Source organism: Leuciscus leuciscus, assembly GCF_965113295.1.
Source record: "Leuciscus leuciscus genome assembly, chromosome: 9".
Classification (NCBI taxonomy): Eukaryota; Metazoa; Chordata; class Actinopteri; order Cypriniformes; family Leuciscidae; genus Leuciscus; species Leuciscus leuciscus.
In genome coordinates this window covers 32,828,785-32,847,128 of record NC_138733.1, presented here as the reverse complement: position 1 = coordinate 32,847,128, position 18,344 = coordinate 32,828,785, and the positions used below count along the sequence as shown (strand labels likewise).

At 36.9% G+C, this 18,344-nt stretch overlaps 1 protein-coding gene across 7 annotated transcripts in view; it reads right to left on the bottom strand.

Moving 5' to 3' along the window:
- Nucleotides 1–18,344, bottom strand: part of fndc3a (fibronectin type III domain containing 3A) — a 92,197-nt gene that overhangs the window by 20,366 nt on the left and 53,487 nt on the right. For 4 of the 7 annotated variants that reach the window (XM_082180896.1, XM_082180897.1, XM_082180900.1 and 1 more), the window contains 10 exons: nt 11,737–11,813; nt 9,798–10,056; nt 8,771–9,076; nt 7,576–7,634; nt 3,804–3,973; nt 3,531–3,590; nt 2,160–2,298; nt 2,010–2,063; nt 1,493–1,617; nt 782–956 (listed from right to left, as the gene is read on the bottom strand). In XM_082180896.1, the coding sequence (XP_082037022.1) occupies nt 782–956; nt 1,493–1,617; nt 2,010–2,063; nt 2,160–2,298; nt 3,531–3,590; nt 3,804–3,973; nt 7,576–7,634; nt 8,771–9,076; nt 9,798–10,056; nt 11,737–11,813 (1,424 nt within the window). Of the gene's footprint in view, nt 1–781; nt 957–1,492; nt 1,618–2,009; nt 2,064–2,159; nt 2,299–3,530; nt 3,591–3,803; nt 3,974–7,575; nt 7,635–8,770; nt 9,077–9,797; nt 10,057–11,736; nt 11,814–11,956; nt 12,401–12,440; nt 12,747–18,344 lie in introns of those variants that run through there. The other 3 variants (XM_082180901.1, XM_082180902.1, XM_082180899.1) reach the window with 3 other exon arrangements.

The window sequence follows — 18,344 nt, the reverse complement described above, 5'->3', positions numbered from 1 at the left end:
CTGAATCTTTCGGGACAATCCTCAGACCCTTCACTAGAAGCCATCCGACACAGATCGCCGTTTATTACACATGACATGAATATAATAAAATAAAGGCTTTTTATATACATTTACTTTAACTCTCGAGTGCCTTGGCTTGATACGTTTTTATGAACATGAATATACATTTGTTTCCATTTTTTTCCTCAAAACAACTTAGTTATTATTGTCATTTTATGACTAAAATAATTATATTTTAATAATATAATTTAAATTTAATAAAATACTATGCTTTTAATTGTTTTTTTTGTAGTCAAAAATAAATAAAACAATAATTAAACTTTTATTATGCTTATCTTTTATCAGACATACAGACAAAAAGGTAACACTTTACAATAAGGTTCATTAGTTAACATAAGTTTATGTATTAACTAACATGAACTAGCAATGAGCAATACATTTGTTACTGTATTTATTAATCTTTGTTAACGAAAATACAGTCATTCACTGTTTGTTCATGCTAGTTCACAGTTCATTAACTAATGTTAACAAGATTTGAATAACTAATGTTAACAAGATCTAAAAAATGTAAAAAAGTGTCAATGTCTACTGCATGTATATGTTAAATTACACAACAGCGTTCTGTACATAGCTGCTTATAATATATATATATATATAAAATCCGAGATGGAGGATCATACAGTCTGAAAGCAGGGCTTCCTATGGCAACTTCCGTTTCATGCTGACTTGGTATGGGTGTGTGTGTGATTTCTGTGAAAGTGTGTGTGAATCTCTCACTCACTGAGCCCTCCTCTTCCATCTCCAGCACGTAGCTGATGTCGTCCTCTTTGGGCGAGCCGGCCGGCCGTTGCCAGCGCACACAGAGCCATGTGACCCCGGGCTGAACCAACTCAGGGCTTAAGGGGGGCGCAGGAACACTGCACGACGTCATGATGTGGACCACTTCACTGAACTCACTACCCAGAGAGGAAAACACAGGTAAACCATCGCATTGACATCAAGACTTTATTTTACAGTGTCCTTGTTACACATGTTACAGTGCATGTACTAATAACTGTAAATGATCCATAATTACATGCAACTTACCATAACCCTATAGTAATCACATGTAGTTAATATTACTCAGTACTAAAACACGGAGACCATAAAATAATGGGTTACACTTTATTTTAAGGTGTCATTGTTACATTGTAATTCTATATTTAAGTATTGAGTAATATTAAGCAACTATACATGTACTTACTCTAGGGTTAGGGTAGGATTAGGATTTGGTTGAGGGTTAGTTACATGTAATTATGCATAATGTACTGTTATTCCTATGGTAAGTACATGTAACAAGGACACTGTAAAATAAAGTGTTACCAAATAATATATATTTGTAAATATTTCTTCTATTGTATCTGCCATTAGCATGGTTCATTTTGAACTTCTATCACTGTATGACACATTGTTTACGGTCTCTTTCTTCAGGAGCATCCCGACTGATACACACCTGACCCCCATGTCATTTTTGGCTGCCAGCCGGAAGGAATATCTGGAAGCTGTGGAGAGTTTGGTGAGTCTGTACTGCTTCTGAGGGCCGTAGAAGCACTGTTCAAACACAGACGTCCCTTTCCCCTGTTCACAGAGCACAGCACGGGATCAGCACTTTATTCAAACCCAACGTCATTCAACAAGTACAACAAAGATGTTGATCAACATTCCAATCAACCAATCAGATCTGAGGGACAAGTTTACAGTTTATGTCAAGTTTAGGCTTACAACCAGGGTTAAGTGCTTCTACATCAGTGTCATTACCCTCTGATTTTAGGGAGAAGTTGGGTTGGGTTAGGACTACATTTTCGGACAGGAATGTTGTTCCAGGATCGACAAAATATGTTAATACAGGAACATGTCTTACAGTCCCCAGATCAGCTGAGGAACTACGTTTTGCATAAATAAAGTCTATTTTTTGGACCATTATTTAAAAAAAAGGAAAGAAAAGAAAAGAAAAATGAAAAATAACATACCTCGTCCCACTGAAGAATATAGTTTTGGATTTTGGAACCATTGTCACACGGCGCCTAGGAAGAAGTATTTTTTTGTGAATGTTCTGCACTTAATGTGAGTTTTGACTATGCAGCGTGGGATTGTTGAGATGTGAATGTGTTACTGCACACCTTCCACTGCAGGACGAGGCTGCTCTTGGTGCCGCTGGCTTTGCGTGGAGGGCTGGGTGTATCGGGCTCACAGCTCAGAGTGGTGAAGCTCACAGGATCTGAAGGGATGCCTTGTAAACAGTTACACATGGCCTGGACCCTAAATACACACACAAGCACACACACTTATATCAGTATACAGAGACAGTGTACAAATACCAATATTAAACAAAAGAATAGTTTTAGAATGAATTTTATTTTTAAAGAATCTTTAAAGAATTAAAAAAAAATGTAATACTTCATTTTTATTTATATATACATTTTTAATGAATTTACATTTATAACTAATATACCTATATTATTATTATTATTATTATTTTATTATATAACTATATTATTATTATTATTATTAGTAGTAGTAGTAGTAATATAACTACATATTCATTTAAACTTTATTATTATAACTATATATATAATATATATTTATTTTAAAATAACATTATTTATAAAGAAAATAATAAGAATTATTTATATAGTATAACTACTAAGTATAATATTATTAATAATATATTAACTTTAAATGTCACCATATGTTTTTGGGTTAGTTATATTTAACTACATATATAAAGAAAATGTTTTTATAAAGAATTTACATTCTTATAACAACTATATTTTTATTAATATTATTATATTATTATTTAAACAACATATTTAAAAAATATAACTATAATTAATAAATAATTTTATTTATGAAAACATTCATTTATAATCGATAAATCTTTCGTCTTAATAAAAAACTATATATTATTTTAAAAATATATAGTTATTTTAATATTTAAAAAATTTAAAACTATATTATAAAGAATTATAAAGAAAATTTGATTTTTAAATAATTATATAACATAGCTAATATAACTACATTATTATTAAGAATAAAACTATATATTAACTTTATATGAAACTATATTTTTAGCTATATTTAACTACATATATAAATTAATGTATATTCTTATAATGAACATAACTATATTATGATTATAACTACATATTCATTTTTAATAAATGCAACTATATTAAGAATTTTATTTATGAAAATGATTTTCATTATAATATAATATAATATAATATAATACAACTATACATTATTTATAAAGAATTATTTATATAATATACTGTAGCTAATCTCCATTCACTTTCATTGTATGGAATAGAGCAACTTGAACAATATGTAAAATATCTTTGTTTGGGTCACATCAAGTTTTATATGGTTTAGGTTTTAATCAAGATGAGGATGAGTGAAAAACAAACAACTGTCGATTTGACTGAGCATCACTAAAATGATTCTGATTCTGATAATGTGGTGTGTGCATTTCAAAGTCAAAAACCACAGACCTGACGTGGTAGTCTGTTGCTGGTCTTAAGTCTTGTAAGGTTGCACTTAGTTCCACACCACTGACACAAAGCAAGAGACAAAGAAAAGAAAACATTAGTAGTAACGTTGCAGACCGTACACATTCAAAACAACTTGCTCTCCAGGGTTGATCTAGAGCTGCAGATGTCAGGTGAACTGCTGATGACCTTTAGCAAACCACAGAAAACATCAGCGAGTTCCTCAACTGCACCCACAGCTTCTCCACATCCTGCCCCAGTGACACACACGCTCACCTGTGGGCGGCCTTGTACTTCCCGTCCTTGCCGTTATACGAAACCGAGACCTCGTACGTGAGGCTGGGCTCCGCGGGGGATTCTTCTCCCTCTTTGGGCTCCTCGTCCCCTTCTGTCCGTGACGGGGCCACCCAACTCAAACTGACCCCTCTGGCCTGGATGTCCGTCACCTGACGACGACACAAGAGGACAACCGTTTTTACATGCAGAAACTGATAGAAAGAAAGAAAAGAGTTTTGAATTGAACTTCTATTAGATGTGGATCTTGAATTATCGTTTGATTAGAAGTAAAAATGTAATCTCAAATAATAACATAACAATAATAAATTGTTAAATCCAACTACTTTCAAAATTGCAATAAAAAAAAAAAAGGTAATATTGTGTAATATATTTACACAAGATTGCAGATGCAATTTTTTTTGTGCTCATTTGTATTGAGTTCAATAACATTATTTAGATTTATTATTTGAGATTACATTTAAATGATTCAGTTTCTAATGTCTTTATCTCTTTCCCCACCAGCATTTTTGATCCTTTTCACAAAAGTTTCATGGCACCCAGAATATTTTGTTGCATGAATATCTTAACATGCAATATATCAAAAGAAAAAACAGAGCCTCTGCTTTGAAACAAAAATGCTTAATGCAATCTCTTTTATCAACACCTGAATGTGGGAAAGTTTTAATAAGAAAAGGCAACTTTTGAGAATTTTTTTTTTTTTTTTTTTTTAAAGATTATGTCCGAATGGGATTCAGAACGATGATCAAAACATAGATGTAGTAGATCCATCAACACCCACAAAGCTTCACATTCCAATATAAAAACCAATATAGTAACAATAGTGCCTTTGCTAGACAAAACTTCTTAGGTTTGAAAGTCTGTCGTCTAAGAACATTTTGGTTGCATTGCCTGTAAACTTGCATTGATTGGGTTTCTGGCCCAAGTCTCGGTAATTATGCAAATCTAACTCGTGAAAATCTTTAAAATTGATGGTCCTTATTTCCAATTTCTCTTTTCCTACTTTTCTTATAACGAATCTTGTTCCTTTTTGCTAACCCTCTCAAAATGTATTAGCTGGATTCTTGGTTTTCGCCACCATTACGCCCAAACAAATTCAACAGAGTTGAATAAAAGATGGAAGTCAGTTGACAAAGCAAAGGAAATATCAGTAGAATTCTCTGCAAACTTGTATTAAATGAGTTTCTGGCTCAAGTCTGGTCTCGTTAAGTAAATTTAAAGATGAGCTAAACTACATATTGTCATAACTAACTTGTCAGAAAGTTGCCTGACCAACTAATGGTTTCAAGAAAGCCCTATGCATAGACTGTCCTTGTACTAGGTCTTATTTGCATATGTTAAATACATGATTGCCAAAAAACATTGGCAATCATGTCTTTTTTTTAAACTGTAACAAATCACGAGTACTTGAGTAACTCTGGTATTGTTTTGACAATTAACAAACAAGAAAGAATCAGTAGTCCTGCGACCCCAACTGCACAATATGGCTAATTTCAGGTCACGTCCTCTAGACAGACGAACCGAAATCTGTTTGTAAACCGAGTAGACGTGATGCACGAGGACAGCCAAGAGGCTGTATACGCAGATGAACAGGAAAACATGTAAATGAGTGAAAACTGATGTAACAAGATGCGTGATAACCATATGTGTCTGATTTAGCGGAAGCCATTTTGTTGTGTTCAACTGATTTCAGAGGTTAATTGTTCCCTGGGGCTAACTGACTATATATATTTAACTACACGCACTTGTTTATGTGGGAAATACATGCGTCTGCTTGTTTCGCCTGGAAAGTGTCACTTTAGTTTATTTTAATGACGTGGTGCCTCCCCTCCGGAACAAAAGAGAACTCCTGTTATGCAAGAGGGAATATTTTTAGCTTTATTCCAGTTGAGAAACAAGTGTCTCCTTTAGTTACGGATGCATGACTATGTACCTTTCGGGTTTTCAGACAAGAATAGCTGAAGTTAGCGTGCATTACTGAGCCAAAACTGACTTAAAAAGAACCTATTTATCTGTGCCTCGCGGGGAACGATTCTCTCCTCTACACTTTTCTCAATGCTTGAGCTGTGGAAATAAATCAGTCCATTACTGATGCAACTGATCTACATGAAGCTGACCGATGTGTTTGACTTGTCATTCTGAGCAGGAAAAACAAGTCAATAAATAACGCACCGTTTTATGAGCTGTGAGGTCAGCATACTTTGTGAAAATTAACATTAACCTGCATTTGCTTAATTTTTTAGGGAAAATTGGTTATTAATGCAAAACTTAGGCTACTCTTGTAGACCTTTTTAATTGGTTGTTATGGTGGTCTTAATTTATTTATTCTTTGTGGAGTTAAAAGATTCAATACCTCGCCACTTTTCCACCTCACCAAATTTGTCTCATAATCTTCAAATCAAGCCTTACAAAAGTTATTGGCTGAATGATTCGTTTTTTTTTTGCCAACTTAATGCCTGAAGGAAGTCAACAGAGTTGAATAAAGGATGGAAGTCAGACTGACAAATCTCTGCGCTATTAGAACAAAACTGCTCATTCCTATCCAACTAATATTCCAGTGTCAGCCATATTGTCTGAATTTTGTAACATTTTGATGTATTGAAGGTGTTCAAAATCTCAGTATGTCCAAAATGTTCTTTTAATCTATCTAAAAAAATAGCTACTAAAAGAAAAAGAAAATTTCTGAGTTTAAAGGAAAAAAAAAAGTGGAAAAAAAAGAAAAAGAAGTGTTTTATTCCAATTACAAATTAAGAAAACACTTCTGGTGAAGGTTTAGGATGCTGCAGCTTTAAAAACCAAAATTAAGATAAATAATTCAATAAAAGCCATTGTTTTTTACACTAGTTTGGGGACATCCTGTACATGCTGCAAAAATTGGCTTGAACAGCATGCTTAAATGGCCTTTTTAAAATCTATTCGTGGTGCCCCTATTATTTATTCATATCTCAAAGGCTACAGCGATTAAAAAACAAAACGCTGCTCAGGACATAATCTAAAAAAATAAAATAAAAAAGCTTTAAATGTCTAATGAAAAAGGCACAGGATCATTATTATAGTGATTATAGCGGCCTCTGCAAAACTGAACTCACTGTTTCATGAAAACACCAATAAACCAGAGCCCAGCACACCACCAGAGACAAGGCAGCCATTTAGCTTCCTCGATGAATCAAATCAAATACAGCATTAATGACCCATTACGGAGAGCCATTACTGTCTTCTTGTGGGGACTGTAATCATGCATGGATGTAGAGTTTTTGAGACCGTGGAAATGACTGTCATTAAGAAATCTGTTGACGCAGCAAGCAGTCGTACAGTCCTTCAGAAGGCGGTTACTCGGTGAGAAGAGTGTCAAATGTAGCATAAAGGCCTTTCCAATTGCACACTTAGAAGAACAGTATGCCATATCTGTACATTTATATCAGTGATAGACTGATGTATTGGCCAGGCAGGCTTATTAAAGCGATAGTTCACGCAAAAAATGAAAATTCTGTCATCATTAACTCACCCTCGTGTCATTCCAGACCCATAAGACTTTTGTTCATCTTTGAAGCATAAATTAAGATATTTTTAATGAAACCTGAGAGATTACTGCCCCTCCGTTGGAAGTCTATTCAATGCTTCCTTTGCTAAATAAACGTATTCATATTGTTAAAAAAAAATTTTTTATATGTGTGCGTGTGTGAGAGAGAGTGTGTTAACATTAAAGAAAATGCAAATAATTACTCAATAATTAACACAAATAAAACCTCCTTACCACTGGTTTGCAGATGGCGTCTAAGCAGTTCTGAAGAGCCTTTGCTTCTTCGTCCAGTTCTGCGAAATAATAATAAAAATACAACAACCGATTCAAAAAGAGAACAGGGCTTCACACTCAAATGGCTTTTCCATGTTAGAGACACTCTTATTTTCCATGAATGGATTAATAGATACACCAGCAAAGTTTAGTCGGCGTACAGTAGCTGCAGCAGAGTTCCTTCAGGCTGGAGTTAGTTAGCGCTGATAAATGACTGAGTCAGTGCAAGAGTAATTACAGCTAATGTTATCTGCAGCAGCCTAAAGCTGAGGGAGCTAATGAGACCAGAGATGAGCTCTGCTCGGGCCGGGTTACAGCGGGGGCCCCGTTACACCTCCTGATGGGCTCCTGGACGGACTTTAGCCTGGAAGCTGAGATATGATAGACCTAGGAAAAAGACGACTTAATGGGACATTAATGTCTGTTAATGCTAATAACTTCTTCCTAATAAACCTCAATCAGTGACCGCATGCATGAGTAACTCCAATTGGTTATTAATTGAGGGAGAGCCTCAAAGAGTAAACACGTAATTCCCTGGTCATTTTAAGTAAGTTTATCTTTAATTAAATGTAGATTTTCATTAAAGTCTAATTCGTGAAACGATTTTGGTGCTGAAATCTGATTGGATGAGACAAAGCTGATACAAAACAGCTGATATATGCAAACTTATGGCACTGTATATGTACAGTATACATTATCTGTCACTATTAGGCTAATGAACTGCAGCAGGGTTCAAAAGTCTGAGACAATACTGAAAAACTGGGATTTTCATTTCATCTTATTTAAACCTGAAAATACATAAAGTTTGGAGCAATACAAAAATAAATAATAATAATAAAACAACAACAAAACACAACAGAAAAAAAAGAAAAAAACCACTAGTAGTCTCAGTCTTTTGGACCCCATTAGATTACTATAAATAAATGTAACTATTTATTTACCATTGATGTCTCATATTGCTGATTCTACTGTTCTATAAAAGCAGTAAAGCTACAAGAGGCAGCGAGTAACATTTTCATAGAGTTAACACGGGTAACTCCGCTTCACATGGTGCCAAACGACGCACTTTAACGGTGTTAAAAACCCTGTTACACACAGCATCCCGTGCCTTACTGCTTTATTGTACTGGTTCTAGGAACCCTACAGTATATTCTACCTCCAGACTCTGCCTCCTTCCCTCTTCCTGGGCTCTTGCCCAGGCCGGCGACAGCAGCGCTGGGCTGTGCCTGCTCCTCTGCACCCTTACCCCCCAGCCCGTTCTGCAGATCTCCTCCTGAGGGCGGTGTCCCGCGGCTCTTCTGCGGGGATGGAGGGGGACTGTCTTTGGAGGGGGCCAAGCCTCCAACTCCGCCTCCGCCCACCCCTTGCCTCTCCTTCAGTTTCTTTTGCAGACGCTCATAGGTTTTGCTAGCCCTTTCATCTCTGTGAGCAAATGCCGGGCGTCCGTGTTGGGGGTGAGGTTCTGAGGAAATTGGAAAACAGAGAGACATGTAAGGAATAATGCATAACGGAACATTGAATTATTGAAAACCAATGCACAGATGATAATCCTGCTATGCATCTCTCTTTGGAAATTAATTAACTATATAACAATTAACACATTTTTATTTATTTTTAAAACTTAAAATATTTATTTTAGATGGTTACCAAAGCAACATTTCAAATATTCCTTTAAGTATTCATCTAATATTTATATTTTATTTCAGCTATAACAGTTAAACCCCTTTAGTTTAAACCTATTAATAAAACAATACTGTTTATTACTTTTCTCTTTATTGCTGACTGTTTACTTGAAAAACGTACGCAGTATTTAAATGGAAAAAAACAATACATGACAATGATTTAAGCTTTTTTTATTATGTATTAATATTATTAATAAATATATTTATTAATAGACAAATACAATTATTGCTTTTAAATGTAATAATTAATAATGTTTAAACATTAAAAAGGGTCGTGTTTAATAGCATATTACATATACTGGAATTTTAGTAAAGTGACACCCCGAGTTTCCAACAGGATTTTGTTTTTGTTGTGTTGACTATTTTATAGGCTTCCAGTCTTTCTCTCTCTGAGAGTTCATAACTCAGCTAAAATATCGTCTTATATTTTTGTCAAAGCGCTGTTGAGTCAGCAGTGGTGCAGCATTTTTTGGTGAAGCAAAAGTGTGTGTGTGTACTGACCCTGCTCTGAGTAGATGGAGGTGTGTGCTGGGTGGTACTGGGAGATGTACTGGGGGTTCATATCCCCGGTTCCTCCAGCCATGCCTGAGTACAGGTGAGGGGGAGCGTGCATGATGTGCGGGTGTGGGATGAAGGCCTGCAGGTGGGCGTGGGCGTGGGGCTGCGGTGGGGGCGGGTGGTGAAGCGGGGAATGGCCCCCCGGATGAAACTCCGTCTGAGGTAAGACCAACACCCGCCTCACTCCATTCTCCTCAATGATCTACACAGAAAGAAAGAGAAGTTAAGACCCTGATACGAACTGGTGTGACTTCATTTTGAACAAAATGAAATTAGTTTGGAGTTTGTTTCAGGGGTTCGAAACAGTAGCAGTAAGTTATTTCTGAGAGACACTGTTGATATTTGAAATCAAGCAAAACCAAAACACCCCTCCCTTCGTTGCTCCAACCCTAAAATGCACGCAATGCAAGAGTGGATGTCTCTATCATATTTTCATGAAGCATTATTTTGCTTCGCTTCAGCTAAAGCAAGGATGACGAATGGATGACAAGGAAGAACAAAAAATGAACAATAGACAAGAGCAAGAGATGGTTGTTAGACGCCAGCAGCAGAGCAGCTCCAGGCAAACAATGATACTCAAAACTGTCCTGTTACTATAGCTAACGTTACAACATCAGCATATCTTAGTTCTGTGAAACACAGCAAAAACAATGTTACTCGCGTATAGAGCAGAATCAAAGCAACCCGCCATCTGTTCAGACCTTCTGTCGTTCCAGCGCTGGAAAGCTTTTCTAATATCAACACGGGTCCTAAAGCTCTTGCCTGATCATAACGCTTCTTTTTCCAGTGATATTCCTCTGACCTTTTCTCTTTTGTAATGTCTCTCAGCCATCTCTCTTTCTACAGTTTTTCTTCAAATCTCCATCTTCCTCACTCTCTCTCCTCTCCCATCATGAGTGGACACACCCCCTACTGCTGATTGGCTCACTCTCTCTCCTCCCCCATCATGAGTGGACACACCCCCTACTGCTGATTGGCTCACTCATTCTCCTCCCCCATCATGAGTGGACACGCCCGCTATTACTGATTGGCACACTCTCTCTCCTCCCCCATCATGAGTGGACACGCCCGCGCTATTACTGATTGGCACACTTTCTGTCCTCCCCCCATCATGAGTGGACACGCCCGCGCTATTACTGATTGGCACACTTTCTGTCCTCCCCCCATCATGAGTGGAAACGCCCCCTATTACTGATTGGCTACAAGTGTGTTGTGGCTCACAATCTTGTATAAAGAGCTAAATAAATAAACGTGACGTGACTCAACAAGAGTGCTTAATAATTTCAGAGCTGGTGCAAACATCCACATCGCTATAATCAGATGCTTTCTGAACCGCCGTTTTTTTCACCGTTGCTAGTTTTGTTGTGTTTATTTTGTTAATGAGAGTAAAGCGCACAGCATATTTTTGCATATCCAGCAGCTAACAGCTGCAAACAGCATAATGCTGCAAATGTACTTCCAGTTTCGAAAGAAGTGAAGAACATAAGAACTTAATCAGCATATCAGGGCCTTTACATAGATAAGCTCTGTTCCATAAAATGAATGGATAAATCCCAATGCTCAATATGGCAGATGGACCAACCTGAACAGTGTGTTTTAGCCTGATTTGAAGCTAAAGGTTTTGCCATTCCGGAGATTTTTTTTGTGAAAACAATTATTGTGTGAAAGAAAGCCTCCTAAGGCAGCATCATTTTGCTGACTAATGTTTGGAACAGCCTTCACGTCGATGATGCCTGAAAACACTATTAGGTGGGAAGCTCAACAGGTTTGGAAAAGGGCCATAGAGATGTAAATTAGACTGAAAATTGCATCCTTTTCACCAAACCAAAATAACAACTCAACCTATAAAACTAATAAAATAAGTAGTACTGTAATGACTCACCTGTTGAACGTATCCAGGAGGCACATAGATTTGAGGCACTGAACCGTTTGGGGACATCATGGGAACCTGAGCAGGACCTGTGGAGGAAACATCATAAGCAAATAAATACATTAAGTCAGTGTTCAAGCAATTCAGCTTTGCCTTTCCAGGAATAAATCACATTTTAAAATATAATCAAATGGAAAAACGGTTATTTTAAATTGTAATAATATTTCACAACGTTGTTTTTATTGACGAAATAAACGCAGCCATGGTGATCATAAGAGACGCTAGATTCTTCCTTTCTTTCCTTTGAGTAAATGACTGAATTACTATTTTTATCTTCAACTAACTTCAAATACAAAGCAGGTCGGAAAATCTGTCATATTTACAGATGCGTGCAGTTCACTTTCCAAAGAGTTCAGTTTTTGGCCAAACATTGATAAGCTTGTTTACTACGTCAATGCAAATAATTCCTGAAATTTACTCAGCTGGGTAAAGAAACACACTGATAAACGACAGAGTCCGTGGAAGTTTAGCACTGGAGTGTTTGTTTCAGGAAAAACTGTGACTCAGCAAAGCCTGTTACAGAACGGCTCTTTCATGCCTTCCTTTGCAATCTGACACTTTCACTTTCAGAAAAGACTCGGAGAGCTTGTTAGAGCTGGATGATGCAAAGGACAGCAAACACACACGCAAATGCAAAACGACAAGTAAACACAGACCTCCGTCCTGCTGTGCAGGTGTACTTCCTTCGTTCATGGTAAAAGGGCAAAGAAACAGAGAAAATAACAGTCCTCCACGAAGAACAGGAATATGCGTGTGAGCTTATGTTGTTGTTTTTTTCCGTCCTCTTCCCTCTCTTTAGAGCAAAGGTTTCTAGCTCCACCTCTCCAGGCTAGAGTCGCCAGTCACAGGTAAAAGGTAAAAGTCCTCGGCACTACAACTACAGACTAAAGGGGTCAATGCTGTGGCTGGCATAGTTAAGTTAAATCCTGCTAGTATACGCCCTAACTACACCATTCTGTAAGCAAAAACATTAATGGATCAAATAAAACATTATAAACAAAACACACAAAAAAAAAACTAATTTAATTAATGTGAAAAATAAAACAAAATAAAACAAAAAACAATACAAAAGAAAAATAAATAAATGAATGGATTAAAAACAAAAACAAACAAACAAACAAAAGAAACACAGCATAGTTAAGCAACCAAAACAGGCAAACCATCTAGGTATTCTAAATATTCATTTAACATATTGTTTTATTAATACAAATATAGAATTATATTTAGAAATGAATAATATTTAGGTATAAAGTTCCTACATAGCATGCAGCAAATGGGTTAAATATTTGCCATCATTTATCACTGTCCCTTTCAAGGTATTGTTAAAAAATTTTTTTTTATATTTAAGCATCAATCAAAAACATGAAATATTTATATTTATGCGTTTAGCAGACGCTTATATCCTAAGGGACTTGCATTCAAGGTACACATACAGTATACATTTTATCGGTTCTTGCATTCCCTGGGAATTGAACCCATTACCTTGTGTTGTAAGCGGCATGCTATGCTTTTTGAGCTATAGGAAAGGAAATATATAATACCAGTAGATGAATAATCTAATCTTTGCAATGCCAATAAAAAAAAAATGCAATTTTTAAATATTTTTTTTATTAAAAAATTAAAAAAACACAACACTAATAACATTAATATTATATGATGTTTTAAATATTACCTGAAACCCCAAGACATTTTTAAAGAAGCGTACAGTTCTCTTAACTATATAACACACTATTTTTCTCCAGTGTTTTTAAGAAGTCTGCCGGCAGCAGAACTAAGAATGGCCATTCACTATTCAAGTCACACATTTTCCACACATTTCTCTGATGTTGCCTTTCATGGAAATAGCAGCACCATTACTTGTACAAGCCACACCAGAGAAACACAATGAAGAGATAAAATTGAGCCTAAGCACCTGGATGTAGCGTAATGGAGGAACCCGCTGACCTGCTCTGCTCAACCTGACCAAAAACAGGCCTTATTAAACTATCCAGATCCAGGAGTGGCTCATCCTAACATTTCAAATAGCCGAGGACCCTCACGTTCCACCTGAGGATCAGAAAACTGATCTACCAAACATTGGATTCCAGTCGAATTGTTTTTAATATAGGATATCAGATGCACAAACACACAAACATGGGGCGGTTTAATGGTTCTTGTTTCTACATCATGTGTCACTCTTGTATTAGCTCACAGTTCACATCCTCCCCTCGCCCGGATCGCAGCTGTTTTCACTCCATGAACAGGCTAACTCACATAATCAGCGAGTGCTTGCTGGAAGTAATTACGGCGCGCGTAAGCCTTCGCTGCTCTATAATCAGCGTCAAAGTGGGTCTCCGTGTGTAAATGAGTGTGTACGTGGTTGGTGACATGCTCAAAAGAGAAATGTCTGATCTTTCGATCGGAATAACTCTATACTCTGCATTTTATTTGACATTAATTGCGAGTTATACAAAGCAGTCGCATCACGGAAAACAAGAATTTACTTGGATTTTCAATGCTACGTAGACGTGCTAATATTCATTATGCAAAGCTTCGTTAACAGTTCATTACAGCAAAGAAAGAGAAAAAAAAGAAGATGATGACAAAAATAGGGACAGGAATAATTTAAATGAATGATTATGTTCACTTAATGAATTGTGTATTAGTGATTCTATAATATTAAAGTCCCCCTGTAGTAAAAATCTAGTTTTTAATATTGTTTATGAGTCTATGTGGTGTTTTTAAAGGGGTGGTTGATTATGATTTCACCTTTCTAACTTTAGTTAGTGTGTAATGTTGCTGTTTGAGCATAAACAACATCTGCAAAGTTACAACGCTCAAAGTTCAAAGCAAAGGGAGATATTTGCTTTTAAAGAAAAGGACTACAACAAACGGCTGGTTGAGACTACATGACATCACTAACCCTAGAATTTACATAAACCCCGCCCCCGGGAACACGCAGTCCATGTTGAGAAGAGGAAAAGTTGTAGTATAAGAGTACATTTGTGAGTCAGCTCAAACTTTAGCATCGATCTTTTCACATGCAATAGAAAGTCACTCTGTGTGCATCTCACAACAGTTCCTATATGAGCGATTTATAGATTTATCATGACAGAATATCTTAATTGAAGATAGTTAACTCCACATCAGCAACATAAATTCATCAACTAACCATTCAGAGACGTCCTGTTGCATTCTACATGTTGTCACATCTTCTTGAGTCTCTCAATCTTTGTCTGACTCCATTTTAACATTAAAGGCAGAACAGTTTCTGTCATTTTAGTGTGTCTGCGTGAGGTAATAGCAGCTGCTAACACACACAAGCTCTTGAAACCCCGCCCTCTGCAGCAGCTCATTTGCATTTAAAGGGCCAGGCAAAAAACGGTGCGTTTTTGCAAACCCTCAAAAAGTGACAACTTTAACTTGCTATATAAAAATATCTGTGGGGTATTTTGCGCTAAAACTTCACACACACACTCTGGGGACATCATAGATATATTTTACATCTTGTGAAAAGGGCATTTTACCACCTCTTTAATATGGTTTGAGAAAGTCAACACCAATGCTGAGTATTTTCTCCTTAAAACTGCAGTGAACCAAAGAGTCTCAAAAACACGGTTTGAAATCGCTGATGTAACCAATCAGGTCAACGTGTGAGCGTCAACGAGCGGTTCTCTGAGCTGGTGTGAGTGAGTGGAGGCGGGGCTAATTTGCATATTCATAGAACAGTGTATACTAAATTACCTTAAATTACATTAAAGGAGAACTCCGGTGAATTTTTAAGTTAATCTTGATCGTTTTACCTTTGTGAGTACTGTCTATAGAAAAAAAAACGAACCGGATTGGTGCTTGCAACGCGGAGCTGTTACAGTTAATGCCCAGAGCTCCCATTCAGCTAAAACGGCAGTTATGGGGGCATAAACCTAAAGAGTGTCTTTGTGCCTCTTAACAGACACAAAATGCAATTAAAATGTCTGTCCAACATGAACAGGGCCCTTACATGACAACAAGATGCGTTTAGCAACTTAGCCATTGTTTAAACTCACCTAAATAGTGTTTTAGACGGCTAGCTGTAGTCTCGCGCTGAAGTCCCGTGGGAACTCAGTTGTAGCTATAGTTTTTTTTTTTCTATAGACAGTACTCACAAAGGTAAAACGATCAAGATTAACTTAAAAATTCACCGGAGTTCTCCTTTAAGTTACATTCTAGCTATTTTAAGGCATGAAGAATTTGATTAAGGAAAAAACATTTAAATGTATAATTTTGGTGATCAAATATGACTTTTCAGGGATAATATTATTTACTACAGGGGGACTTTAAAAGTACACGGTGTAGTTAAAGTATTTTATTAGCTAAAATCAATGTCTTTATTCATAAATATGTCCTCATTGGTGTACAATTACCTCTGCCAATGATCTGACTTTTCTTAGTAAGCTAAGAATTTCTTATCTTTATTTAAATTGGACGGGTAAGTCCAAGGAGGCTTCCATGTCGTTACGCCATTTTGAACAACTATAATAGCAGAGAGGGACAAAAAGCACTAGCCTACCTCAACGCGTTTCCACAACGCGTTTTTGTTCAGAGCCAGCGTCACGTGACTGAAACCAGGAGATCAGTGAGAGGCGCTTGTCACTGCACCGGCAAATTTGAAAGGCTGCACTGCACGGTACTTCATAATGCAGGATTATACTTATGCCGAGCCACAGGAGAAGAAATCCTCGTCACCAAATAAGCGAAATAACGAACCTCATCACCCGAAAGAAAACTCGAAGTGCTATTGGAAGACATGTTGTCATAGCTTCTTGGTACATAACGGCTACCATAGTTGCAACACGTGTTTGAAAAAGTGAGGCGCTAGAGAAGACTATTCGTTTGAATGCAAAATACAATTTCACTGCTAGATGGGAGAAATTCCTACAAAAGTGTACCTTTAAATAAAAACACAAACAAAAATGTGGTAGCATTTCATGTCAAATAAACAACCAGTCTGATTTCACCCACTGATTTCACTCACAATTTAATGTTAAATGAGTTTAAATTTAAGCTATATGCATTTATTAAGGATTACAAAATAAAAGTCTCACCATTAAAGGCCATGACCCAAGCACACAATTATAATGTTCTCATTATAACTTTATGTAGCCTATATGACAGCCTTGGGCTACACGTTGCACTTAATTGTATTTTCCGTTTTTGAAGATATTTCAATCATATTTCAAGCTATTCAAAACCATTATGGAGAAAAAATCCATTATTTATTGGCTTTAATATATCAGCCAAATTTTCTTATTGGGCCAAAAACAATAACATTAAAAATGAACATATATCGGCCGATACTGATATGGTGGCCGATACATCATGAATCCCTAGCATTTATACAAGTTGGTTTTCACTGGTTATGCTGTATGTGCTTGATTTACTAAAAATATAATCAAGAGTAATTTATTTAGAAATCTAGACAACAGTTTTACGGTACGGTTTTCAGAGTCATCTCTGAAACTCAACTCAAGAGTCATCAATTCCGCAGAGTAATGAAGCACAGTGTTTACAACAAGTGGACAAAAATGGAATTGCAAGAATAACGAATTCTTTCAGATGGACTTCCTAAAGTTACACCTCGTTTCCCAAAGGTTAGTCAGACAAACAGCCTCGCTTCAAACTCTGGTTGAGCCAATGCCGCTGCATAGCAGGCTGGTTCAGCTGCTCTATAAACAAGGCATTAGCTATTAAAACACCATTTTGGTCAACTACTAATGCTAATATAAAAAATATAAAAAAACCACTACTACTCATACATCCGATTAAAATCATTAGCCTGTCTTATAATAAGCCTTGTAGTACTACAAAGAGCATAGAGGACTATTAGCTCTTTACTTTGATGTGGAGTGCTGTGCTGGCTTTGAAGCCCGTTTTAGGAGAGACTCAAGCAGACTAATTGATGACTAATGACTCAGACTCAGGTCATCTCAAATGCAAAAAACCCTGAGCGTGGGAGGAACCTGATCCAATTCTCCATCAGAGAGCCTCCTCGATTTTCGATTTCTGATTTACGATATGGTTTGCTGGCGAGGACGTGGAAAGATGCTAATGTCGCATCCGTCTGCGGCAAACGAAGGCAACAAGCATGAACGAATGAATGAAGTACAAAAAAAAGAGGGACGGCTAGAAAGGTAAGAGGATGAATGGGTTGTAACAGCAAAAGGAGGATGGGATGGGTGTTGAAAAAAGGGGGATGGGCAAGGAAGGGGGGGAAAAAAGACACCCACACTTTTACATCAGACTGACGCACAAGCACAGACAGAGATCAGACACAAAAGGCCACATCCCCCTCCCTCTTTCTGTTTCTTTCCCTCTCATTTCAGATCCTGAAGAGCATGGGCGGTCTGCTGTTCTGCTGACGTGGACCCCCAGTGCCAGCCTTCCAGAGGAAACATCAACAAACACGTAGAGGACGAGAAAAACACACCGCACCGAGCCAAGAATAACTCCAAACAAACAGGCAGTTCTGTTCTGAGAATAAACAGCCGTTAAATCATCTCTCTCAGACACAAACACAACCAGAACCGACAAGTTTAAACAGA